Below are 26,920 nucleotides of genomic sequence, written 5' to 3'. Positions count from 1 at the left end.
CTTTTGCAGAACAGAGGAGAAAGAGGGAATGTTCACCTGCTTTGACAGACTTGTGCATGCCTTTGAGCCTCAGTGACTGCACAGTCTCCCACTCCCAGGGCCCTACTGACACTTCCTTTTCTCTGGAGGCAGCACTGAGTTGACTGAGACAAACCCTTGTGACCAAATAAAGCCTTGGGATTGATACAGAACAGCTGGGTGGAACACAACGAGCTGTGCAACAGGGGATGGGTGATTTACCATCCTCTCTGGATGAGCTCTGCTAAGTCATCTCACATGCACAGATCCCCCAGGGTCAGGGTCACTGCTCTGGGCTCTTCCTCCCACTGCCAGCTCACCCTCACACCAGGACATGAATGCAACCTGTGCTCCCAGGGCTGGGTGTCCCCATCAGGCCACCTTAGACTCATTCAATCCCTTGTTTTCCCGTCAGTCTCTCTTCCTGCTGTCTTTCTCTTCCCCTGTCACACCAGTCAGCTGCATGCTGGATCCCTCAAGAGCATTGGGGGAGACCCAGCAGGGAGTGAGCACAAGACTCTGCAAGACTTCGCTTATCCACAGCCACTTTATGTACAACATCCATTATTAACAACATATAATCCACACCTGAATTCAAACTCCAGACCTTTCTATTTCATACATTTCTGATAACACACCTCCATATATTGCTAAAGGCATTTTATCTATGCTTTGATTAGTTTTCTAGTGTATTACTGGCATCATGCTCTTTAGTCTACAGTTTAACCACTTAGAAGCTATAATATTAAAATCATAATTAGTTCCTTATACTGCTACAATAATTAGACTTCCCATTTTTAAGTCTTCAGAGATTACTTAGATCACAGTTTAGAATATGAAATTATTGCTCAGATGGGGAGCTGAGACATTAACATATGTATGGCAAGGGTTTCTGCTAATTTGAGGTTTTTACTTTCTGAATCAGTTTCACAGAGTACTTAGAGCACAGCTTTTACAGATGTCAGTGGCAGCCATGCAATGAACACTGCCACATCAGGATGATCAAACCAAAACCGCCAGAAAATCTGCTATATAATGATTATCCAATTGTAAGGCTTTTAGAGCAAAAAACAGGAAAAGTTTTCCACAGCGGAGTTCAGTTGCTTTCATGAAATGGCCTTCATTTTGTAATCCCCGGCCTCATCCACATTTTATCTTAATCTTCTACAGCAAATGAAGGAGGGATCACACAGCCAGCATAATTTACCATAATTTTTGATTCATCCTTTTAATGCAGGACACAAAGCATGCGTTTTTTGTGCAGTTATAACATGAAGAAAATTCAGTATGGGCACATAGCACAAATTAAGATTCTGTCTCTTGCCTAAATTCCTAAACACTGAGCTTACAAAATTAATAACTTTCTCTGACTTAGGTAACATTTACTATTAGAAGAGGAAATCAGTTCCCCTCCAGCATTTTATGGAGCATGCTGCATCACTAGTTCAGATCCTTTAGCTCTCCAGACCTTTGTTTTTTGGGAGGGTAGAGTGATCTGGCAGTGCTGATTACCAGCCTCTGGGCAGAGGTGCTACTCAGGAGGAGACATTTTGAAAGAAGTCAATAAGTCAGAGGACAATCGCGGGCTTCATTCTGGCTTTGTAATACAGAGCTCACCCTACCAAGCACAGCTTCTTTTTCTGCTCAGGCTCAACCCAGCTGCTTCACTCCCATCCTTTTTTGTCTGCTTCCCATCATCTCATCCCCTTCTTTCTGTACAGAATCCTAGCTCTGATCTCACCATCCTCTGACTTCATTCTTCAGATGCTCACTCCCTTCTCTCAGAACTCCCTGTCCCTCTCCTTTAATTAACTTTCTGTTCCCTGCTGGCTCCCTCTCTCACATCCCTTTCCTCAGTCTCTACTCTCCTGGACTAATAATCCTCCTGATTTCCATTTTCCCTTTCTAAGTAGCATTAGTCTTTCCCCTCAATTCTGTGTTCCATTGTCCCATCTACCTGTCCCTTTTGTCCCTGCTTTTGTTGTCCTTTTCCAGTCCTTCCCAATACATTTTCACCTCCTCTGTCTTTCAGACACAACAATTATGAGTTCCTGATCCTCTCAGCTCCCTGTGCCTCCCAGCCTTGCACCAGCCATTTCAAAGTCTGATTTGATGGCTTCAAAGTCATGGCACTCAAGAGAAAACTCATGCTGAGATGGCTGGTGACAGATCCTCTGAGTGTCACACTGGTCTCTAGCAGCAAGTAACATCTATTAGAAAAGGTTATTTTTGCTTTACTGCAGCCAGGCTTGAGCAGCCTCATCAGCTCTAGTGGGATGGCTGTCAGAGGATTGTCTCTCAGCACAGTGATATTGTAGAGAGATACTTCAAAAGAGCTGTTTAAGAAAATGCTTTGCTTAATACAAGATTATCCAATTTGATCAATGTAGGCAAAGTACCAATTCCTCATATTCAGAAAAAATTTTGGAAAAGTTTCGCTTGTCTCCTTGCTCAAGGTCCACAGATTGCACATAAAATTTCAGAGCAAATGGTTCAAGTCTGGTAGAGTTGCTATAAACACGTAATTTTTCAACTTGGGTAGCTCTTGGGGCTGTTAACAAAGAGGTGAAAACACTCTTGCCCAAGCAGCAGCTACAGGATCTAAGATCTAACTTTCAAAGCTTCATTTTACCATTTTGTAGATTTTAACTACCCTCTAATTGATACTAGAGTAAATTTTCCTCAGGAAATCTAGCTTGAATCCCTGATTTTCTGTAAATATACTGATTTTCATGTTATGCACACGTAGATTCACAAGAAGCACGTTGTTCTTCTAACTACAGGAAAGCCAGACAGACTAATGCCCAAGTTAAATTAAAGAAATAACCAAATATTATTACACAATGATTATTTGAGCTGGTGCAAAGACTGAAGTAATTTCACTTTCCTATTTACAAATCTGGAAGGAATCTTAAAATATGTTACAAACTATGTAAACAGGAGCACAATCATAAACTTGCAATTTTCTGAAGGATTCAGGTTTGTCTCTTTCCCACATTTGACAGAAAGCATTTGGTATAAAAGATCTTGGCCTTGAAAACAGCTGTCACCTGCATGAAGTACCAGAACAAGTAATGAGATTCAGATGGTTTAAAGAAAGTTGTCCTTGGCACTTTAAAGTGAGGGTAAAGGATGGAAAAAACACGAGGGAAGAACAGAAGGAGGAGGCTAACGGAGCTGGAGGTACAAACAGAAATAGGATTGGAAGCATCAGGTAGAGGTACAGAGCATAAAGGGTTAAAATTGTAAGAGTTGTAATTGTTTTTCACAAGGAGCCTGCCAAAACCCTTTTGGAACTCACTTTGAATACTTTTCAATACTAATACTCCCCTGTTTTGCTTAATGATTGATAAATGAATTGTTTGAGATCCTGTCACTTAGCCAAGGTCCAGGAGGATAAAATAGCTTTTGTCCCCAGAAAGAAAATCAAAGGCACTCTGGGGGCACAGCAGTGCACTACAGAGGTTGCAGCAGCTCCAGCTGAGTATCTTGCTAAGAGAAAAGATGCAGCAGCAACCAGAGCAATGCCAGCCACCCACCTGAAGTGACCTGCCAGCTTTGCAAGGGGGGTGGTGACCCACCCAGGCAGTTGTTCATCCTTGGCTACACATCCGGTGTTGCCAGTTCCACAGCTGGAGTCTGAATTTATTTATCTCCATGTTGTAACCACTGCTGTTGTGTGGACAAAAACCATGATGCAGATGCTGTTTTGTTTTCATAGAAAGCTCTACCTGGGACAGTGTATTCCACTGGGGAACATGCTCAGGTGGTTGCCAGTACGTACAGAGCTCGATTGCTTGAATTAATTTGATTATTTAGATTTTGGAGGGAAAGGTTTTTCATACATAAAATAAAAAATTTAATGAAGACTCTCAAGGAAGAGAGTAAAAACAGTGATTGAACTTCAGCTGTTGAATGGAAAACTAAAGGGACACAGCTTGAATGGATCCAGGTAAATCAAACTAGTAGCTTTTGTACAATATATACTCCTTATTTTACTTTCAAGAGAATTAAAAGGATATGTAACTTTGTAGAAATGAAAAAAAAAATACCGGCACCAAACATAAAAACCTCCACAACAAGACACAGCTGAACTTGCAGCCATCCACCGAAAAAGTAAGAAAAAAATCTAATTTCTAAGGACAGCTATCCTTACTCCAGGAATGTTTAATACCAGCTAGCCTAAAGGCTTGAGTAGAGCTGATGTCTATTGAGAAGATGAAATCAGTCAGCTTCTAGGTGTGGTTATAATTTGCATTGTTGACTAAAACTCTGAAAGGCAGTGAAGCTGTGAACTGTGCACTGAGCAAGGTGAGGAGATGTGACAGCAACAGGAGCTGATTTTGGTGCAACACAGAGCACTAACAGGTGCCAGAGACTCTGGGCATGGATGTGCTTTAATCTATGAATTCACTCCTCACTTTAACAAATCGAAATGAGTCATGTGGTTTTCTTATAATACCCTATACATGATGTGTAAACCCAAAAAGGTAATGGCCATCATAATTAGTAGGCTTGTAGTCATTTACAGTCCTCACTCGCTATCCTATTTTGCAGTATGCTTAAACATATTCCAATATGTTTAATAAACTCCACAGCAGAGATGAATTTAACAGCAGAAATTATAGCAACAATTGACACATATTTTATGTTTAATGTTTTGGCATAGAAAACAGTAATGTGAAAGGCTTAATTTGTTGAAAACACTTAGCCTTTATTCTGCATAACTGGAAGTACTACTTTAAATATTGAATTATAGCTCACGGAAAATGCAGGTGCATATGAAAGCAGACCTTGCTCACAGGTTTGATACTACATCATTATTGTTGCTTTCTTAATTCCAAATACATTAATATCACTGCTTTTTTCATGCATGCAGCTTGCAATTATGTATTCCTCTAAACCATACAGGAACTGCTTAGTGTTTTTCCACTGCTTTAACTGAGTTTTGCAACTGGAAAACTAGCTGTGAATGGAGCTCTATTTCCCAAACTCCTAGTGGGGGCAAAACCCCTTACAAATGTTATCTTAAGCAGCATCCTATGAACACATGAACCCAAAATTATTTCATTTAAAAACAGGAAAGAGAACAAGCTGTTGCGCAATACAAAAGAAGATTATAGAATTCGACCTTTTGCTCCTATTATTTTAACAAAACTGTTCATATTATAAAGATTAGCTATTTTCATCTACACAATTAATGAAACACTATTTTAATATTGGCGTTGTGCAATAGAAAGCAATTAATAATAATTACAACTAAAGAAAATTATAATCATTAGGAACTTTCAGCATATAGATCAGCACCAGCAGCTTCACAGGGACAGCTTTACCAAGTCCTGAGAAGCACTAACAAATAGGGTACTCGAATGAAATGAAGAAAACACAGCTAAAGTAAGCAGTGTGTCTTGTGTAACTCTCATCACACTGAAGTGATTTGCATCTGAAGGAAAACTAAAATTGAATTCAGTCTCCCTCTTGCATTTTATACTGCCTATCATGCTAAAAATTCCCATTACCTGAACACATTCTGCTCTCTGAGAACTACCTATTCTAGTAGCACTTGCACAGTCTCACTTCAAACTACTGAACTGAGTCTAAAATGTGGATTTCATGGCATCTGAGTAAAGTCCGTTCTGCAGGTACCTTCAATAAATATTTACAGCAAGTATTTATGCAATGTTTAAGCTCTCTCTCATTTTAAAATTTCAGCTCATAACTATTAATAGTAACACTCAAGGCATTAAGTGCAAAAAACATCTGATCCTGACATGTAGCTAGTAACCTTGAGAGACTGCATTGCACTTTGATTCTATTGAAAAATAATTGACATGAAGAAATGTACAATAACATGAGATACCACGAGATACCACAGTTTTTAAAAGAGATCCGCTCCTGAAGTTTATCAGCTCTCTGCTTTACAATGTTCAAAACAAGAAAGGAAGCCAGGGGCACTTACCCTTGGTACCAAAAAGCAAGAGCATGTAGAAGCAGCAGTTGGGTGTCATATCTGTCCTTCAGGGATTCAGTGCATAAAGTCAGGGAGTGCTGTCCTTCGAAGTGCACGCCAGCCGGGGAGCTGCACGCACAGCCTGCCTCTGGGAGCCCTGAGCAGTGTGTCAGGAGAGCTCCTGCTCTCCCTGCCTTCCTCCCTACTCGCCTTGGCTCTCCCTCTCTCCCCCTCTCTGGCACACAGGCACATGAAAGTTTCCAGGATCACACTCAGCGCTGCCTTGCAGGCTGGGATGTGCTCTGTGGCAGGCAAAGGCTGGGCTGTGTGCATGGACACGGCTCTGCCCCAAGCAAAGCTGCTGCTGCTGCTGCTGCACAAAACACAGCCAGGTCCCCAGAGCTGTCATCAATAGCCCAATCATTCTTCCTTCTCTTTGTTTTTTCTCTTCTTAAAATTTCAATCCTGCAAGAGGTCTGAGAAACACAGTTTTATTTAGCCTAATCTGTTTGAAACCAAATGTTTTCTGTAGTTTAGATAAAAACTGGAGGTTTTTCAACTAAGGGGAAGTGAAATTTATAAATACAGTCCCTTTGTAGCAATCCAGACACTCAGTGAAATATAGAAAAATGCACAATGTAATTTATTTCCAATATCAGCATGTCACTACTTTTACACACTAACCACTCTTCGTGACTAATGCTAAGGAAAGCAATCTGAAAGAACAAAGAGGAGTGTTCAAAAATGTATTCTTTATGAGGAAAAGTTTTTTCACAGATTTTTGTCTTGCTTGAACACTTTGAGACATTCCTATCTGGCCCCTGATTTTACTGTCACCAGTAGATCATGGTATCCCCCATTACATAAACAGTCACAAGTTAAAATCTGTTTTATGATGTGAAGGCTAACATTTAGCAGCACAGCAAGACATGCTTCAAAACAAGTTGGGCAGTTGAGATGAACTCGAGCGAGGAGTTAAATTTTATGTGGACTCAAAAAGTTTCAGACTTTTAAGTTTTTTTTTCTTTTTTTCAAAAAAACCAGCTTGTCAGGATACCAATGAGTCAGAAAACTCTGGTAACCTGTGAGCAGTTATGTCAGGTACTGAAGGAAAAGAGCTTCTCTGACTAAGGAAACGTGCATACAAGAACACATCCCCAAAATGGTGAATTTAGAAAATTAGAAAACCCTTTATCACAGTCAAAATCTAAGCCCACATTGTTGCTATGGCAAAGTTGTCTACAAAATAGGCATTATGAACTGCCAGCCTCTTGATTTCTGGTATAAAAGAATACAGAACAGAGAGGGGTTTACAGAAAGGTTGTTGTCTATGGAAACCTCAAGAAATACTTTGACATTTACTGTAACAAACAGCGCCAGTAATAGGCAATGTACAGGCAAAAATGGATCAAAAGGATTAGACATAAAATAATTATTTTATAAGGTGGGGACTAGCTTTTGAGCATATCAGTTAAGATCACACTTGCTTCAAACAGCTGTTTAAGAGTTAATCTAACTCCTACATACTCTAGGGCTAATGTCTCAGCTGAAAACTCTTCTAAGGTTATAAAATAGAAGAAGAAACTGAACCAAGAAAGTAATAAAAAGTGAAATACTCTTTCAATGAAAAGTAAAATAAAAGCTTTACCTCTTCAGTGCAGGGTGAGAGAGAACTCACATTATAAAGAAAGAATTTTCTTTCTTGTATAGATTCCTCTGTAGCTTTCTGCTCCTGATCTAGTCATAATTACTTGAGAAGTGTAAGAACCATACACGTGTTTGGAATAGATCCTTTCACGCGATAACATAATAAATCAAACAAGCTGCGTTTTTAAAAAGCAGTCTGACCCACTACAAAAGTTGAAGATATTCTACCTCAGAGTAAACAGGGAAAACCCCCAAATGTGGTACATACCACTCACACATATTTTCTGAAGCTCAGCCCCAGTGGGAGTTGTCACTTTTCAGCCTTCCTCTTTTTTAAGGACCTTTAGCGAGGATACTCATTAAAGTTAATTTTGCTGCAAATAAACACTTGCTCTATGGAAAATCCACTGAGATCTTCCCTCTTCTAAACTTCTCACACATTCATGATATCACAAACAGAAGCAGCAGCAGTTTCCAGCCCATTCTCAGTATAATTATATTTAAATCAAGAAGCTAGAGTTACAAACACACGCATTGCTAAACTGTGGAATGCAGGGCAGGAAAAGGAGGAGAGACCAGCTTTTGAAAAGTAGTTTTGGCCTACCTTAGTGGAATGCATTTTTGCTTCTTATTAGAAGAAACATATCTGCGTATTAGAAGGTCAATAAGTGTTTCCCTCTTGACTAAAATGTAAAAAGTTATGGCATGTTGGCATTTGAGAACTCTTTCCAAGAAAACAATAGGCTTGATAGACGAATTCCTTACACAGCAAAGAAATAAATCATCAGAATTGCATGTTTTCAAACAGCTTTGAGAAGACATTGGACTTCATTGGGATGGTCAGTATTTGCTTTTATTTCTACTTACAGGAGTTCTAAAATTGAAATTCAGTCCAAAGAGTATCTAAACTGAAGGAACTTAATTGTCATATCTGTGGAGGACAACCCCCCGCCCCCTCCAAACATTCAACAAACATTGTACCACCAAACCACAAATTATCAGGATGCATTAATGTTTCACTAAATCCAAATAATTGCCATTTGCCACCAAGAAGAGTCACCTCACCTCTCTATGACAGTGTTCATAATCAAATTTTGAACTAAGAGTTAAATAACTGCAAGTATCAGACACTTTCAAATAAGTTGCTAGTGAAGTTCCAGCACCTTTTAGTCTTTTTTCTATTGTTCACCTAAGGTGCTAGGTAGAAGGAACTTCACAAAGGTAAAGAAATCATAGCTGCATGCATCATCATTGTAATTTTCATTATTTAAAATAAAAATACACTAAGCTGTAAATCTGCTACAAAGGAAATAAGTTAGAATTCCTTTTCAGCTTGAAGAAAAAAGGTTTACTTATCTGCAGGCTGCAGCTACTCCTTTGAAGGTTAACAAACACTGTACACCAAACTGGCTCAATGCTACAACTGATAAGCTCCAGGCAGATGCAGTACAGGTAGGAGAAAAGTTGTATCTCTAAGTTTTGGCCTAAATGAAGCAAATGGATTCAGCCAAAGTCTGCCTGATGCCATGCTTCTCCAAGTAGTGAGTAGTATGGATCTCACTGTATGGATACACTTCTGCTCTTTCCTAAGGCTGGTATTCTCCTTGGTTTAGTTAGGAGTGCTTTCAAAGATGCTTTATGTCACGCATCAAATCGAAGCCCCACCAGACAATTGCTATGCCAATGGTGGATTTATTACTAAGAGTTGCTCATTAGGCAAAGCAAATTTTCAGCTGAAAATGCCGATTAACTTGTCAGCTGTTTTGCTGTGTTCCTAGTGGAACACAAAATAGTACAGGATGAAGCACTGAAAGTAAAACTGGGCCCATGTTGCCACCTGTGTCATGAAGATTATGTATTACAGCAGTTCATACTTAAAAATGACAGCCCTAGAAATGACCCTCTTGTTTCCTCAGCCATTTGATGACCAAAATCTAGGGTTTGTATTATAGTTATGTGAATAACTAATGGACAGATAAGGCTCCAGAACACAGCATTTAAAATCTAAATCCTCCATTATGTCCATCAATCCCACAATCCAAAAGACTTAGCTGTGAAAATGAACATAATTGGCTTAATTATATTTAATTTACACTGTATTCAAAGCTCTGTCAGTGTACTTTGCAGACAGTACAACTGAGAATAAGACATTCGTATTTTACAGGGCAACTCTTACCTTCAAAGGATTTATTCCTCATTTAACACCCACATCCAGGTTCCCTGAGTTCAGAGCAAAGCAAACTAAAGGACCTCTTAAGAGAAGCACAAGAATGTCTAAGCTCAGAAAGACAGAAAAGACCTCATTTACAGCAGCTCTTTCCAAACATTAAGCTGCACTACAGTACCTTTATCTACCTCTCTATCTCATACACTTGTGCCTCAAGCAGTGCTGTAAAAATGGACTACTTTTTTGGTAAAGATTACTCTTCCCATTTCACAATTACAGAGATTTAATAGGGTCTATCTCTCAAAACCTGAAGAGCCTGGGACACCTGACCTAATGTGCCAGGCTAACTGTGCAGGCACCTCTGCTGCAGGACCTCCTCACCTCTCACTTCCTGCTCCCTTTTTATCAGCACAGCTGCAGCTAAGCTGGGATTACTGACATTGCATTGGAGGAAGGGGAGAGATATTCCTCTCTTGGAAAAACTGAGCTAGATATTCTCACCTGGAAGGCTTTTTCTTCAGTGGAAATGTATATCCACCAAAAGCCTTAACCCAGAAATCAGTTCTGCCAAGTTATCTTAAGCTATTGTACAAAATTTGCCTCTAGTGGCAGCTCCTAGCTGCAGGCTGATCATAACTCCCTTGCTAGGTCTCAGGGTGCAGCTACAGAGGGCAACACAGACAATGGGTTTCAGTTTTCCACAAGAAACAGGCAGACAGAAGAGGAAACATTACTGGATGACTGTTTTTTCTTTTTCTAAGACAGCCTTACCTGTCTTTTATTTGTGGATGGGACAGTGTATTGCCTGAAGACAATGGTGTACAAGCAGCAGCAATTTAGCTCTGAGCTCACTGAAACACTTTCCTCTCTTCTACAAAAGTACCCTCAGCCACTGGGTGTTTTGGTGGCCCTGCCCAGCTGTTCTGCTACAGCTGCTGTGCAAGAAGGCCACAGTCAGGGCAAACTTGCTCATTCCCTCCCTCATTCCCCAGTTTCCTCCAGCTGTTTCTTCCAGCTGGGTGTTTTGACTAAATCAAATGCCTGACTCAAAGCTGCAACTGAAATGTTGAAAGTACATTTCTAAAAACAACCAAACATATAAACTTTACTAATGATACTCTTCCTAACCAGCCATTTTCAGTCTTTTGACTGATTAAAGATTGCAACAGTATTTTTATGACTGTATGATTACAGGTATGATGTTAATGGCTTTGGTAAATCATTATACCATCTGGGAACATTATAGTAACTGCCTATGACTGAAAGGTGCAAGATTAACTGTATTTTAATTTTTCAATACGGCTCTTTCCAAGTTACCTCTGTCCTTCATATTTGAGGCAGTGCAATTTTTGTTTTACAGCACTTAAGATTCTAGAAGAAAAAGCAGACCTCCCAAGTATGAATAGCTGAATATCAAAATTGCAAAGTTCACAAAATGTTCACTGGGAATTTATTTATACATTTGAACATGAGATGGTACCAGACATAAACACTGATAATTAAGTCCCACTTTGATAAATTGTACTCTAAAGAGATATAGTACATTAAGTTTTGAGAACTGCAGGTCTTTCAGTAACTCAGCTGTGAAACCTTTGTGTTAGAGAATTATCAAAGTCAACTTTGAAGTCACAGAGAAATTGATGTGTGGTAGCAGAATGGCAGTACATTTGGGATATCTCCCAGATTAAGAAATTGTCCTCAGAGGACACCAGGAGCCTTCTGAACTGTTTATACTTTGCTTACTCATCAATGCCTTTACATGTGAATCCACAATGCTCCCTTTAAGGAAATAGCTGAACTGAGGAAATATTTAACCTAAAATTAAGAAAAGGAACAACTAGACACGTGGGACAAACATATGTTGAAGCGAACACTCCCCTCCCCCTGCTAAAAAGGGTGAGCACCCTGCTCCCCTCGCTCCAAAAAAAAAACCCCTAAATCCAAAAAAACCCCAATAACATCTCCCAAAACGCAAAAGAAGTGATGAGGAAGAGGATGAAAGTTACAGTATGAGGAAGCAGGGCTTATTAGAGGTCAAATATGTAATATAAGAAGACATTTACAAAAGTTGGAGTCACTGAAATGAAGAATGATTTTGAAACATTAAATGTAAGACTATCCATACCCACAGCTCGCCACTGCACTGTTGTGAAGAAAATTGATTCTCTAACACGAACCCATATTTTGGGAAGTAGGTACGGTTTCCAATCCAGTGCCTTTATATAATGCCTTAATTTACAATTCTAGTTTTGTATTTCCAAAACAGCCTGAAAAAAACGACCAAAAACAAAAACCAAAAACCCCCAAACAAACAAACAAAACAACAAAGACAGCAGAAGGAGCTGTGAAATTCAGAAATCCCACGGTCATTGCTAGGTAATTGCAAGTGATCAGTATCATAACATTCTCCTAATGCTGGTAAATATTTAGGACCTAAATTCATTGGGGCTTTGAGTTCGTTGTTTGGGGTACTATTTAGATTGTTCTTTTACACAGATACACGTTGGAAGCAATCAGCAAATAAGTATAACATTTATCCATATCTAATATTGCAGCTTTTGAGAAGTATGAAATGAAAATTCCTTGAAAGAGCTAACAAAAATGTCTGGTTTGGGAACAGCTGATACTCTGCCATGAAGGAGCTTAAGTTAGCAGAAGATTTTTTTTTTAGGTGAGCTTTGCTTCCTTTCCTTCAAATAAATTGTGCATTAAAAAAAATAAATCAATATTTCTGTGAGCAGCTTGAACTAGAATGAGAATTGATTTCAATATTAAGCATACAGTTCTAAAGCCCTGGGATATTACAAGTAGAGAAAACCTTTTCAAAGTAACCATGCAGAATGTATGATTAAACCATAGGAAGCTACGACCTATGGTCCAGGTTTTTTTTTCTTATTTTGTTTTCTTATTTTGTTTTGAAACATAGCAGAAGTTTACAGGTTTGCAAGACTAAGTAACAGTTTTACATTTCATGTAAAAATATTTGAGGTTTTTGCCAAGTGTCTGGCTGACTAACACTATAAAAATAATTTTTTTCCCGTTGATGGCATTTATTTCCAATATTCTTGAATTTTCTAATGTCTTTGAGAATATAAAGTATAATCTAATGAAGAGTAAGATAACATCAAAGAATGCATTTAGCCTAGCTTTGTATTTTATCCCAGGAGGATTTCTATGTTAATTATAGGGAATATTTTTGTAATAGGGATAATATAACAAAAATTCTAGACAAGTGCTTGAGCAGCTAGAATTTTAGTGGCACACTGTGCTTTGTGCTCTCTTTCTGGCTGAGTCTGGGATTATTTTTTGTTCAGGAAAGTAGATTCATTAAAAGAAACAGCTCATTCTGCTACCCTTGCTCCCTTGTGTACTCCTCTCAGACATGAGAGCATTGAATGAAATTTTTCTCACCTGGCTCAAAAGCCTTAAATGCTGGGCTCTGCCATGAAAGGAGACAACACAATCACTTCTGCTTGGTGCTGACACACGCTCATATTAGAGAAGCAGCAGGGGCCATCATTATGTTCTGTATGGAGTTTGAGTTCATTTTGTCCTACAGGTGTGCTCTGAAATTGTCTTCAGAGGGCTCAGGCTGATGAATACCTAGCTTCTGCATTCTGTTGAAGTAAAATGAAATAAAACTTGCAGATAATTAACTGTATCTCCAGTGGCCTGAAAGCAGCAATCTAGCAATGAATTTTACTTGTATAAATGCTCTGGGATTTCAAAAAGCTGATACAGTTTTTAGCCTTTATTGCTTGCTTAAAAGATGTGGTCTATGTCTAAAGGTCTTGATCTCACACAATTTAATGTATGTGTTTTGATTATCTACATTTCTAGCCATCAGCTTTAATCATCAGGTCTCTGAGGAAAATCAGATATAATAATAAATAATAACAACAACAATAATTTATTATTATTGTTATTGTTATTATTAATTATTATAACTTTTCTGACTTTGTAATTGCCCAAAATGTTAAAACAAATAAATAGGAACTGATGGGTAGAATTCTGAGAAGCAACAATTATTACATTTCTCATGCTTTATACAGGCATCATTCAAATGCCTGGTAGTGTTGTCTTCTTTTACGTCTCTATTTCTCTATAAATATATAAAGCCTTTGAATTTTCTATTATAAAAGATGAATCAATAACTGTGTGCCGAATTAGTTTTAGCTTAAATAGTTGCATTCCAATAATCCCACCCACACTGAGCACAGCTGGAGGTACTCTGGTGTCCTTACAGAACAAGGTGGGAAATCTGTACCTTTTTAAAGAAACATTTGTAACCTGCACTCTAAACCCATGGTGGGAATCCATGCAACATCTACCTGGCTTTAAAATCAGATAGCCAGATTTTAATACTGCTGCAACCAACAGCAGTCACACTTTGAGCTATGTGCTTGTTCTCTTTCTGGGGAATCCCTTTCACTGACAAGTGTTACAGGTCAAATCCCTCCTAGGGCATCTCACCATCAAGCAAGATATTAGTGTGGGTAATTTTTACTAAAAGTAAGTAAGTCACAAGATTTTCTTCAGGTGTTTTCTTCATGGCTGGATCATAGAAGCTATGGAAAATCAAAGTGAGGCAGGCAATTTTCCAAATATTTTTGAAATAATTCTTTTGTTTTGCTTTAAATCAGTTTGGGTGTTTCTTTTGGCATAAGATTTCCATTTTGGTCATGTGGTTTTAGCTGTGCGTTACTGCATGCGTTTTAAAAAAGTTGCATCTTCGCTGCAATGATGCATAAATTTTTCCTTTGGGGAAAGCTTTCCTCATGAGATGAAATAAAAAGTAGCACAAGATCCTTTGACAAGCTGCCACCTTTAGGCAGTCATTATTCCCTGCATGCTTATTGCATGTACATAATTTTTATTTCTTCTTTATAGCACCTGGATGTGGTTCAACAAACCCTCAAATGGTCTGAAACTTGTGACATGTTTGGACAAAATACAGCTGTGGGAAAGCTTTGGCTCGAAAAGTTGGTGCAGTACAAAAAAATAAAAATAGCAGGCTTCAAAAAGCAGACCTCATAAATCAGAGGTTTCATAGGTGAAGTCTTCTGGGATGCTGATCTAAAAAAAGCTCCTGAGGAAATCTGGCAGTTCCCTAGCAATGCAGTATTTTGAACTGAAGTGTAAACAATACTATTCTGGGGGGAAGAAAGACAGAGAAGTGAAAAAATCAGATAGGTTCAACCAGAAATTTTTAATTCTCTAGTGCAGGAAAGAGCCACACTGGAAATTCAAATGAAATCAGATTGTTCAAAATGATCTATACTTACAAAGGTATAGATCAGGCATGCTGGCCAAAATCAAATAATCAAAGGACAAAACCAAGGTGCAAAACCAAGTTGTCCCTTAGCAAGGGACATCAAGAGGAACAAGAAATTGCTGGACACATAATTTAAAAGAAAGGACAAAATTGGGCTTTAAGTGTCCTGTGAAGGCTCTGTATGTAATAGCGTTTAAGAGTTTTTAATGCTCTTTATATGGATGTTTTCACTCAAAACTTCAGGATGATCAGCTGGCCAACATAAGAGCAACAAACAGAGGCAAGCAGGTAAATAACATTTTGGGATACATGTAAACAAGTCCAACATCTTTCTACTGCTTTGGCCCAATAAGCTTCACCCTAGAGTGCCTCAAACCTCTGGCTAAGTCAATTACAGAGTTCAATGATTATCTTTGCACACAGTCAGGTTCATGAATAGTTGACCTACTTTGCTGACAGTTTCTATAAATTTAAATTAGTGAAAAGGGAAGTTAAAAACTAGGAAAAAATGCTGAGAACATGCTACAAAATAGCACAATATCTTTACTAAGTTGCTTGCTCTACTTTCCCAAAATAGAGTTCAAAAGGTAATTTGATTATAGGTTACAAGCACTTTCCTGCAGAGTTACTTCTGCTGGGTACTAATGGGATCTTTAATATAGCAGAGAAAGATGTAATATGAAGCAGCAATGAGGAGTTGAAAGCCAGATAAGCACAAACCAGAAATAATGCATGACTTTCTAATAATGGGGATAGTTAGTCAGTAGAATAAATGACCAGAGGAAACACTATATACACTATGCTTTACCTATAAACAGTTTGGGCTCATTCAGGGGAAATATCTGTAGAATTATGTGTGCTATATTCCTTCCCTCTTCTCTTCAGATATTGTTTGAAGACCTAAATTCAGAAAATTCTTCTCATTTATCCACATGGCCAAAAATGACATAATACACCTTCCATTTGGAAGCATGATGGCACACAGAAGCCCTAGGCTACAACTCAGAACAGAGACTATATATTTATTACTTATTGCCTGATCAGAATTTGAATGCTTTACAGCTAAGACATGCATACCTTTTTGATTAGAACGAGTTTATAAAAGCCAGAAATGTCATTTTGCATGTAAACATATATCGTTAGTGGCACAGCAAACACTGAAATGCAGAATTGCATCCGTTCACAGGTGCTGCATAGATGCCACAGAGAATTTGGGAAAACTCTGCTCCTTTATTTTAAAGACTGAAAACATCATAATACTCCCCCCAAAAATCATGGTCTTTTACAGTGTGGAATTTAAAATTCCTTTTCAGCAAAAGTCCAATCAGTACTTGAAACTGCAAGCTAAAGTTTAGCACAGCCCACCTAGCAACTTCGTGGGTATTGCTACTCAATAGTTCAAAAGCTGTCAATTAAAAGTGTGAACAAGAGATCAAGAAAAGATAAGGGCATCTTCAGGTGTGAATGTGCAATATATTTGGAACCAGCAGGCAAGGCTGCTGTAAAAATAGAACAGATTTAATCAAGTCAAAATAGAGCTATTGAAAGTTTACTTTGAAGAAGAGTTTGCCATTACAAGAGCTCTGATAATGCCTATTAACCAGACCACTGAGGCAGAAAGAAGTCTTTTTTCCCTTGTATATACCTCCAAGACTTAAATATAAAGGTTTTGCTATGCAGCATGATGAAGGAGTTACTGAACACTAGCAAAGCTTGTGCCTTCACGGGAGTGGTTCCTTCCCTTGGAAACAGTCAACAAACCCTGCTTGTTTCAGCTGTGTATTGCAGCTTTTGCTAAGATAAACCAGCAGCAATAGTCAGATCAGTCAGGTTATGTTTCTCCTCTTCATCCAAAGTTTTGAGATTGAAACCAAAGGAAGTCCAAGTCAAGCAGTATTTATTTCATTTGTTTTATGCTTGGGATTTTTTTCACCCCACTTTGACAGGTGCTTTTTGCAAAATATTTAATTCCTTCATAAACTGGCAAGGCAATTATTACTTGAGCACCACACTAACAACGGTCAGCAGGTTTAAAAACATTTATGTAAATAGAGGAACTAATTTACTTGTCTTTGGTCCTGTAAAGTACCTTTGTAAATGCTTAACTACCTGTAAGGGATATTGCAGACTTCCATTCCAGTAGTGCTGCACTACTCCTACCCCTGTTCAAAACCATTTGTATTTCCTTGAGACACAGATTAAGAGCTACATATAGAAGAAACAGTAATGCTTTTCTGTCAGTCTCCACCTTTTAATTTTGTTGAGATTCCACTTCTGTGTATAGTTAAAAAAAACAGCAAATCTTGGAGATTATAGATGTGCTTTTCATAAATTGATATATTGGTAAATGGAAAATTTGAATACAATTGCCAGTAGCAACCTCTCTTTCCATTTAAGTGAAGGCTACAGTTTTGCCAAAACATTGCATTAACACTAATAAGCAGTTTCAAACGATCAATGCAAGCCCATTAAATGTGACTCCACATCTCCAGACAACAAGCAGAGAGTTACATTTAAGTTGAAATTTTATTCAGCAAGGACACGTGCCCCTCTTCCACGTGTCCTATAAAATTAACTGGGTACAATTTGCCCCATGCAGATTGGCAGTTCCCTCTCTGTAGGGGCACAATAAAATACAATCAGCAGGCACTTTGAAAGCTCCAAAGTGTGTTAGAACAATGTACTCTGCCATATTTCCAGATTAGGAAAATTGCACGTGACGTAGGAGCTGATCATTCAAAATCTCCCCATGTGGTGTGGCCAGTGATTATGTGCTGCATATCCCATTTCCTCTGCCACCCTGAGACTCCCTTGTGGCTGGAACAAGGACACTGGGAGAGGCAGCACGCCGCAGGCACGGAGAAAACATTTGCCATTTCTCATGTGCTTTGTTTCCTCACGCTCCTGCTGTTGTGTGCTGTCCAGTGATTTCCATGAAAGCTCATGGACTCTCCATGGCATGTGCATGAAGCTGCTCCCAAATGCGTTTGTTGGTCCTGTTAGGGGGGTTGTTTAGTCAGCTGATGTGTGCCACCTAAACAGAGCCAGGCCTTCCCCCTCAGCGGGGGAATATATACAAGTTTTGTATTTGCTTGCAGCAGCAAAACTGACCTGTGAGCAGCTCTGAGGCTGCTAAGCCCCATGTGGTTTCCTAATAAACCCTAATTGGGTTTATCTTGTGGGCCACAGAGGGTGAGAATTCCTGATCTGTGAGATGACAGGGCAGCCATTAGGCTTGTGTTAATAAAGAATTGCCACTTTATACATGGAGTTAAAGTAGAAATCCCTACTATCAGTATTCCTTTGTATGTTTCATGTCAGCATCCTTGCCATCTATTTGGTTGGTAAATTCCCCAAACAACAGGCAGAAAAAGCTGGGCTGCTCTCACATGACACTTCTGAAGAGATCTGAGGATTTGTCATAAAGACTCTGCACACCAGCAGTGCCTCTGAAGCTCGCATGTGACCCTCCCGTATCTTCTTCACTAAAGCCATCAAGGGATGCTCATTTGCTCTGTAATGATTGAGAGAGCAACACTTAGAGGGGTTCCTATCACTTGTGCAAGACTAGAGGTGAAACTGAGTCACATAATCCTCACTGGGCTCTAAATGCTTTTCCTTTTCTAGAGAGTACAGGTACTGGATCAATTTAGATGTTTCATCCAGGCAATTTGATTAGAAAACAAACACAGCTGAACCAAAAAATGTGGGTAGGAGGCTTCCTAATGTCCCTGATTACTCATGTATAGAAACAATGAGAAGATTGCTTCTTTGTACTGCCTTAAAAAAAAAAAAAGGCAAATTAATGAAACAGAAAAACCTAATTCATATATTCTACATTTAGGCATCTAATCTAGATGTCTGTAATAGGAAAATAGGAAGTTTATGTTCCTGTGTTTCCAGTGAAACTTACAAGGATTATTCTAAATTTCCCCATTCTATTGAAAAGCTCTACTGACAAGAGGGAGCTGTGATAGGGTACTTGGAGTTAGCCTCTATAGATGCACTCCCAGAAGTTCTAAACAGCCATTATAAAATGTTGGAGACTGCTGAAGACTGATGTTTACATTTTTTCTCATAGTCACCAAATATTCTTGCTAGCATCCTGTTTTAAGTCTGCCAGATTGCTTTCAATTTGGCTTGAGATAACCTGTTTGATGAAAACAACCATCTCAGCATTCCTGTGATGTTTCTTCTTTTTGCTTCTCTCCACTTATAGCCTCCTTTATTACATGCCACATGTATATTCCTAGAGACAGAATTGCAGTCTCCTTGTGTTGGAAACCATACAAGTTCTTCCCCAGAATTACATTTAAATCAAGTAGATTGCTTAAAAAAGATCAATTGAGTTAACTTTGAAGTTCTTTTTAAAATACTTTTTGAGTAATAGGACTTATTGAAGTTTAGGTTTTAAAATATTTGAGTGCACATAATTATTTTAACGCAAGTAATAAAAGAATGTAAGAATAACCATGCGGTAGTTTATATTTTAAGAATAATTGGTTTCTGGGGGCATTTGGACCAGGAGCAGGTGTCTTATGCTAGTTTGTTGTTCAGTTCCTTGTTGGGTTCCTCTGTGAAAATTAAGAGTAGGAAATAATAGGGAAAAAAGGAATGATTCATAGGTAGCAATTGCTTCCCTAAAGACACAGCAACAGTATTAGGGTTTTCTTGAAATTATATTGGGATCTGCAAGTGAAAAATGCCATGAGCTGCTCTGACTTAGCTGAAGAAATTTTTGAGTGTCAGTGAGTTCCCTGGAGATTTGATCTTTTAAAAAAAAATTTCTTACTTTTGCAGAACACTCCATTTCAGTACAAGGGATCGATGAATGAAGAAGATTACATCTTGTGCAATACTTCTCCTCTGGGGAAGGTTATACAATTATGACTTTGACTCTACAATCAGATTTGACAGCATGAAATTCTAGCTAGCACACAGATGGACAACAATACAAATCAGTAGAAGAGGAAAATAGATTTGTTTTGGACTCTTCTTTAAAAAGCACAGCACTCTCCTGCACAGACATTTTCATCAGCCAATTTATCCTAAGACTAAAGAAAAACCATCAAGAAAAATCCCTGTGTGTTCTTTCACTGTGCTGGACAGCCAGCACTGCTAGAGATGGACCATCAGGGTTTACTGATCACTCTTCCAGATTTAATGGATCAAGATTCAAATCCTAAATATATTTTGGTTCTGGCAGAGGTGTGAAATACTTTGATTTTTTTTTGCTTCCTTTCCAGAATATACCCTTCCAATATTACAAGGAGTTAATGGAATTTACTTTTGTTTAATATTCTTTTAAATATGACATAATATAAATTATCCTAAGGAAGCATAAAAGGCTGCTTGCTACAGGAATTTCAGAGATCAGCTTTGAACATTGATTTTTATTGCATTATTTCAGCAGAAAGATAGCAAGTATGTTGTCCTGATGTACAAGACTAAGTGAAAATGGTGCCCACACTACTCTTATTTCATTACCATCTCAAGGAAGAGGTAGTACTGTTAGTCTTTTTTTCTCTTTTATTGTTATTTGCCCGTCTTTTCCACAAAATCTTCTTTTCTTGCCTTCACAAATTCTATAGGTTTTCTTAGTGATCAAAAATGAACTCACCATGACTCAATCTTGATGTGTTTGGTTAAAATCCTTTACTGTGATCCAGCTGCTGGGTTTAGTGGTTGCAGCTTCAACTGGACCCCATGACTACTCTGTTCACCTTAACAGAAGTAAGAAGAGAAAAAAAGAAAGCACTTTAAGATTGTTTCAGCATTTTAGCATTTGTCTGCTTAAAATCTTCCTGTACTCACGCTGTTTTTAATAGAGAATCACAAAACATTTAGTTGTTTCATAAATGCAGAATACAATGTGTCTCAGCCTGTTATTACAACAAAACTGCTGACAATGTGGTTTATGAAAAACTATACTGAATTGCTAACAGCAAAAAGATTCAGCATCCATGCTGAATACTAATAACTTTTAAAATGTTAGCAATTTAATTTTCACAGGACACCAGATATAAATATCTCTCTCACACTAATTAACAAATACTTTGAGGAAAATATAATTTACTGCAATTCATGTTCCAAATGAATACAACACCGTTTTTTTTTAGCTTTACTCGAATTTCACAGATAATCCTATTCCTTTTACATTCTAAAGTTTTCAATACTTGTGGCAAGGTAGAATGGTTATTAAAAACTCTCTTATTTTTATTGTAATTTTGAGTAATAGTGCATGTCATTACCCACATTTAACATTTCTTTAGTCTGGGCAGTGAGGCAACACCTGGAAAGAAGACACCTACACTAAGAATTGCTTACATATATTTACTATTACCAAGATCTAAAACAGAAACTGTTTTCTTGTGCTTAGCTAAAACTGAAATCTAAATAGCACCAACTTGACATGCAACTGATTAAATTATCGCAGACCACAGAGGAAACATGAAACAAAGGGTACAAAATCCAAATCCATGTGGGTCATCAGTTCAAAGTCGGAGAGCCATGAAAAAGCAAAGCTTTTTAAAACCTCTTATTGCACAACTTTTGAGTACATTAACATGTAAAGCCATTGGAGAAGAATAATTACATTTGCAACTCTTACAGAAAAAGGTTTGAAGGAAATAATTTTCTGATCAGTATTTCCTTCAGTAACATTTCCCTTGTATTTTCTGGACAATTGCTGCTTCAAGTCACTGACAGTTCATATCATTTAGTGGCTATCCTGCAGTTCTAGATCTCTAATAACTGTTTAATGCACAGTGTCTGACATCAGAATGCACTTTAAACAGAGTAACTTCCAGTAATGGAGATAACTAAAATGAAAGATCATGAACCAGGAATATTGAGCATCTGATAATTGCACACTTTGTCTGAATATTGTTAAACATAAAGTAGTTATGTTATTTTTAATTAACTTTCCTTTGACTGATATGCAAATAAAGGCTGTTGCTTTGAAGAGTGTCTTTTTTCACCTGTAGCAGACAGGTTTTGATATCACCCAACATTTTAGGGAGCAATGCAAGCACTTCTCCAAGCAGTCTGTTCCTGTAACATTACTCATCCACATTAGGCTGAAAAATGGGGAATACTGACATGAGTCCTTATTAAAAATGTGTTTGTTGTTCTCATGGTGGAAAGCAGCAGCTATTTCTGATGAAGTTAAGATGATCAATCTCCCACCCTACTCCCTAGAATCTTGCATGACCTGCACAGAGAGACAACAGGAGCTAAACATGCGTTTTGCAGAACAGCCACTGGGATCAGAGAAAAAAAAAAAAATCAGCCTAAAGCCTTGTGCTTGTGGTTGATGGCCACACCAACTGTTTTTCTGCCATCTGCTTAGGGAAAGAGAAATTCAAGCTCTGTGTAAAAATCCTATTCAAAGTTACTCATAAATTCACATTTTGCTGCACAAATTTAGATAGGGTAGAACTTAAGTGCCTCTGGGTATAAGAAGTGCCTAATAATGTAGTACAGTTTCTTTGCCAATATTTAAAATAAAAAAATAAAAGTAGCAGACATTTTCCAGAGGAATAAATTTTCACATACACCTACACAATAGTACAAACAGATGTTCGTGATAGTCCAGAAGTAGCTATCAAATCCACATTTATTACTTCATTTAGCTGAGGTGCTGCAGTTTCCTTCAGTTTACTGGTGAATAGCAGTGATGACTATCTCTTCCAAAAAAATGACATCTTTACCTTTTGAAAGAATGGTCAGAATTATCCCAAATTAGTTATTTGTATGGCAAGAATATGTATGTTTTATGTATTTAGACTGGTAAATTTTGTTTGCAATCCACTTAGTAGCATATTGGTAACTGGAAAGGGCTCATAATTCAGTACCTGAACATGGCTTTAAAGGGAAAGAAGAAAAGATGATTGATTTCCTATGTTCTGACTCAGGCATGGGCAGGTATGCATATAGAGAGTATATGATCAAAACTTGTTATCATAACTGATGAACAGAAAGAATTCTGGTTTGGATATGTGAACTACCCATCTCTGTGTTAGCCATGATAGGCTTGCCAGATTTCACTTACAATTTCACTTATATAAAGGAATAGGAGGTGAAAGTTGTGATTTACACAGGAATTTTAATTTCAGCTTCCCCCTTAAATCCCTTCATTGAAGTAGTGTATGGGAAATATACTGATACACAGTGCTACAGAATGTGTCAATACATCATTAAAAGCTAAGGGAAAAAAATATAGTTCAATGATTTGATAAGTCAGACTTGAAAAGCTCTTCTTGAACTGCTTTTTTATTTCCTTCCCATCATAACCTTTCCACTAAACCATACACAGATTTGCAATCCCCAAAGTTTATCTTATAATTAATGTGAACTTTTGCCAGGAGCAATAACACTCCTTTCCCTTGCTCATCCAAGAAATTCTGTTTAAAGTCTCTGAAATTTTTCCAACTAAGTCAAGGGACAGAAATCAGACAAGATAAAAACCTTGTTCTTTTCATTTTCCTCTGAATTTCTAGCTACCTGCTAAAAGTTTATTGCACTCAGAAGCCTCATTTAATTGAGAAAGGGGTTTCATTGTCTAAGGGAAAGTTTGAGGTAATTAAAAGATGTTAATATGCACTGAAAATGCTCTCAAGTCTTCTCTTGTTTCCTTCTGGGACACACCATCATATTCACTGCATATTAACATCTTTTAATTACCTCAAGCTTCCCCTTAGACGATGAAACCTCTCTCTCAATTACTCAATTACTACAAGCATACCTAGTATGATTAGCTTACACAGACACCTTTTAAATTTTTTTTGCAGCTTGTTCCACCTTTCCATAGTACTTCAACTTATGACAGGCTTGTTTTCTGGTTCCTTGTCACCTGCACAAGTGGAGTACCATATTGCCAGTCCTTAGCTGAGCAGGACTCATCCCTGATTTCAGTGATCTCTCTGTCTACCACACCAGCCATGTAAGAGAGAACCTTTCAGGCAAGAATGCTTTCTATCTACACTAAGCCTCGAAAACTTTACATTTCCAAACCTTATTTCCCCTTCTCCTTTGTTCATAGAGAGAAAAAAAAAAGTGCTCTAAAGGCGGTATGATGCAGTTCATAGTCCTGGGACTGTAAAAGGCAAAAAAAATGCATTAAGAAAAGGCTTGTGCATTAAAATGACAAAGACTCTCAGCTTTGGTAATTTACTATAATGACGGTCAGGTGTCTGTATAAGTCTGTGAAGTGAATAAAGATATTTTAGTGTGACATTCATCCTATTGTCTCTGCAAGGTGTGTTGATAATAATTTGAATGCCATTTAGCAATTACAGCTCTTTCATTTTGAAAGAAAATGGAGGTAGTGGATGTAGGTGATGAAGACTTTGGTATATGCAGATAGTTGTGATTTATGCTTTATTTTGGTGCAAGAGTGAACAGAATAGCAAGAACCTCAGGTAGAAATAGTCAGGCACATTCAAGGCATTCTTTGAAAGACTTCATCTGAATGAACTCATCTGACTCCAGGGAAAATGTAGAATCATATTTTGTAGAATTAAATTATAACCTCACTGATTGCTATCCTATGGTTAGGACATAAAAGAACATTTTTCTCTCCTAGTATTCAATTTCTTTCAGAGTCTGAATCTGGTCTGACTGCACTTAACAGCATGTTTCTGCTAACAAAGATGAAGAGTTGCAACAAACATTTGTCTGAAAAAATTTTTACATAATTTGTATTCTAATGTTTACTTGGTTCCTAATGTCCTGAGTTCTTCAAACAACACAGAGCTGTCCACATGTTTCAAGCCAGACATATACCCCAGTATACAAAGCTGTGCATAATTCTATGCTTTGAGATCACACAACAATGTTATGAAAATGCACTTATTGCACCATCTGCCTACATACCAATGCTACTATAATATTCTTTATTTGCATATATTTAATTTAGTAATTCATTTAACTTTACCATAAGAAATAATATAAGCAACTCTCATCCTTTTTATTCACCAACTTCCCCAAAGCAGGCTTCAGGTCACATATTGGCTCTATGCAAGGTGGGCTTTGAAGATAACTATTTAATTTTCTCTTCCCTTTCACTTGACCCCCTTGAAATACAAAAAAAGCTCAGCATTAAAAACTGTGTAGCTCAGCGGCTGCATGTTAATACAATGTTTTGAAATATGGTGTAACATTAGTACAGTAAGAATAAATGAATTAAGAGTCTATACTTTTTGACACCCCTGCCCTCCCACATATGGAATGTTAAATGTGGAATTTATGCCTGTTCAAATATTCACTCCAAAACACATCCTAGGTCTCAAGGTGAAACAAAAAGCCGTTTCTAACAAACTGTCTTGCTGTTTGTTGGATGTCTAGGGGTACAGGACACTTAGCAGAGGGGCCAGAACATTATTGAACTATTCTCAGAAGTCATTGACCTTCTGCAGCACCTACTGAATATTCTCAGAAAGAATGGAAACTAATGAGGAGGTGTGAAACTGTGGTCTCTGCAAATAAATCCTTCTGCTGTGCCTACTTGCTGTGCGATTTCTAACCTTAAAAAGCATGGGGAGAAGGGAGGGAGAAAGCAAAAAGAGCAGGCATAGTTGCCATTTGGCCAGCTTGCAATGTATAATGTCAGCAGCTGAGCTTTGCACAGCCCATTGGCACCGACACGGTACATGAGGCTGGTCTCCTATTCCCTTCTCAATATTACCTCAGTCAAAAGTTAATGACAGCTTAACAAAATGGTTCCTACATAAAGACTTGTGCCAGCCATAAATGCACAAGATATCTAGTGACCAATGTGACTATTTATTACAATTCTATGCTTTGAATAAAGTATTTGTTTTTCATGAATGATTAATTTGTCCTTTATTCAGCTCTGACTTCTGAACACCAGATCACAGACTGTTCTTCTTACCTCTCTTACAGTTCTCAGAAAACTCACAGCAGTGGTACACTTTACCATTGAAACCATTTTCCTTTCCATTTGCTCTTTTTCTTATTCTACTTCCTTATATTTTAAACCTTTTTTCTCCTTCCCTCAGACTTTTACCAGTGCCTAAACATTCTCCTCTGTTGCCCCTTTTCCCATGCTATCTTGCTTTTATGCCCCTGCCTTTCTTGTATTTTCCCCTCTTGTGTCCTTTTACTCTCTGTGGAGGGGCTTGTATTACCACACAGAAAACAAAGCTGCCAGAGCCCTCCTCAGGTCTGCAAGCTCTTGGCCTCTGAGCTTTCCATCCCAGAAAGCTTCAGGACCTGGGCTCTCCCCATCTCTGAGACATATCCCCAGAGTTATAGGAGATGGATAGCCAATTTATAAGTGGATAAAAGCTACGTGTTAATTATAGTGTGATTTTAAGATGAAGATGAGAGTAAAAAAGTAAAGAAGTAAATAAAATATCTGACAGTTCTTGAAAGCAACTTTAACTTTGAGTCTTAAAAGCAAATCAACTACAAATTTGATACTGAACAAACTAGTAGTTCCCATTTCCACTATGAAACTCCCAGGTTTTATGTTACTTTTATAAAAGCCTCTTCTGTCAGAAAACAACATTACATAGCATCAGTAGATTTTTTTTTTTTTTGGAATAGCACTGCTAACTTATTTTGTATCAAGGCTTTGTAGAAAAAAAATTACAGCAGAGAGTGGCTCCCATCAGCTTCAGATCTCTGCTGCCATTTTTTTTTTTCAGGCCCTTCTTCCTAGGTTTTCTTCTGCTCTGTAGTATTATAGCAGTTTTTCAAAGGAAAATTAGCGAAAAACCACTACCTTATACAAGACATAAGGCTTGAAGGGACATGGAATTTCGTGCAGTTTTTTGGTTGCTACCATTTAAGAGTGCCTTCTTTTGATTGCTTATAGAGGATGAAAATATATAATGGA

At 37.9% G+C, this 26,920-nt stretch overlaps 1 protein-coding gene across 1 annotated transcript in view; it reads right to left on the bottom strand.

Annotated features, from left to right (window-relative positions):
* Positions 1-10,137, bottom strand: part of RXFP1 (relaxin family peptide receptor 1) — a 50,366-nt gene extending 40,229 nt beyond the window's left edge. Inside the window, exons 1-2 of the mRNA XM_059470546.1 lie at positions 9,961-10,137; positions 9,792-9,865 (exon numbers count right to left, since the gene is read on the bottom strand). Of these exons, the coding sequence (XP_059326529.1) occupies positions 9,792-9,813 (22 nt within the window). The 5' untranslated portion in view covers positions 9,814-9,865; positions 9,961-10,137. The remainder of the gene's footprint in view (positions 1-9,791; positions 9,866-9,960) is intronic.
* Positions 10,138-26,920: the final 16,783 nt, after the last annotated feature.

This window comes from Ammospiza nelsoni, chromosome 4, assembly GCF_027579445.1.
Source record: "Ammospiza nelsoni isolate bAmmNel1 chromosome 4, bAmmNel1.pri, whole genome shotgun sequence".
Lineage (NCBI taxonomy): Eukaryota > Metazoa > Chordata > Aves > Passeriformes > Passerellidae > Ammospiza > Ammospiza nelsoni.
Note: the sequence above shows the minus strand (reverse complement) of the source record. Positions and strands in the feature narration are given on the sequence as shown.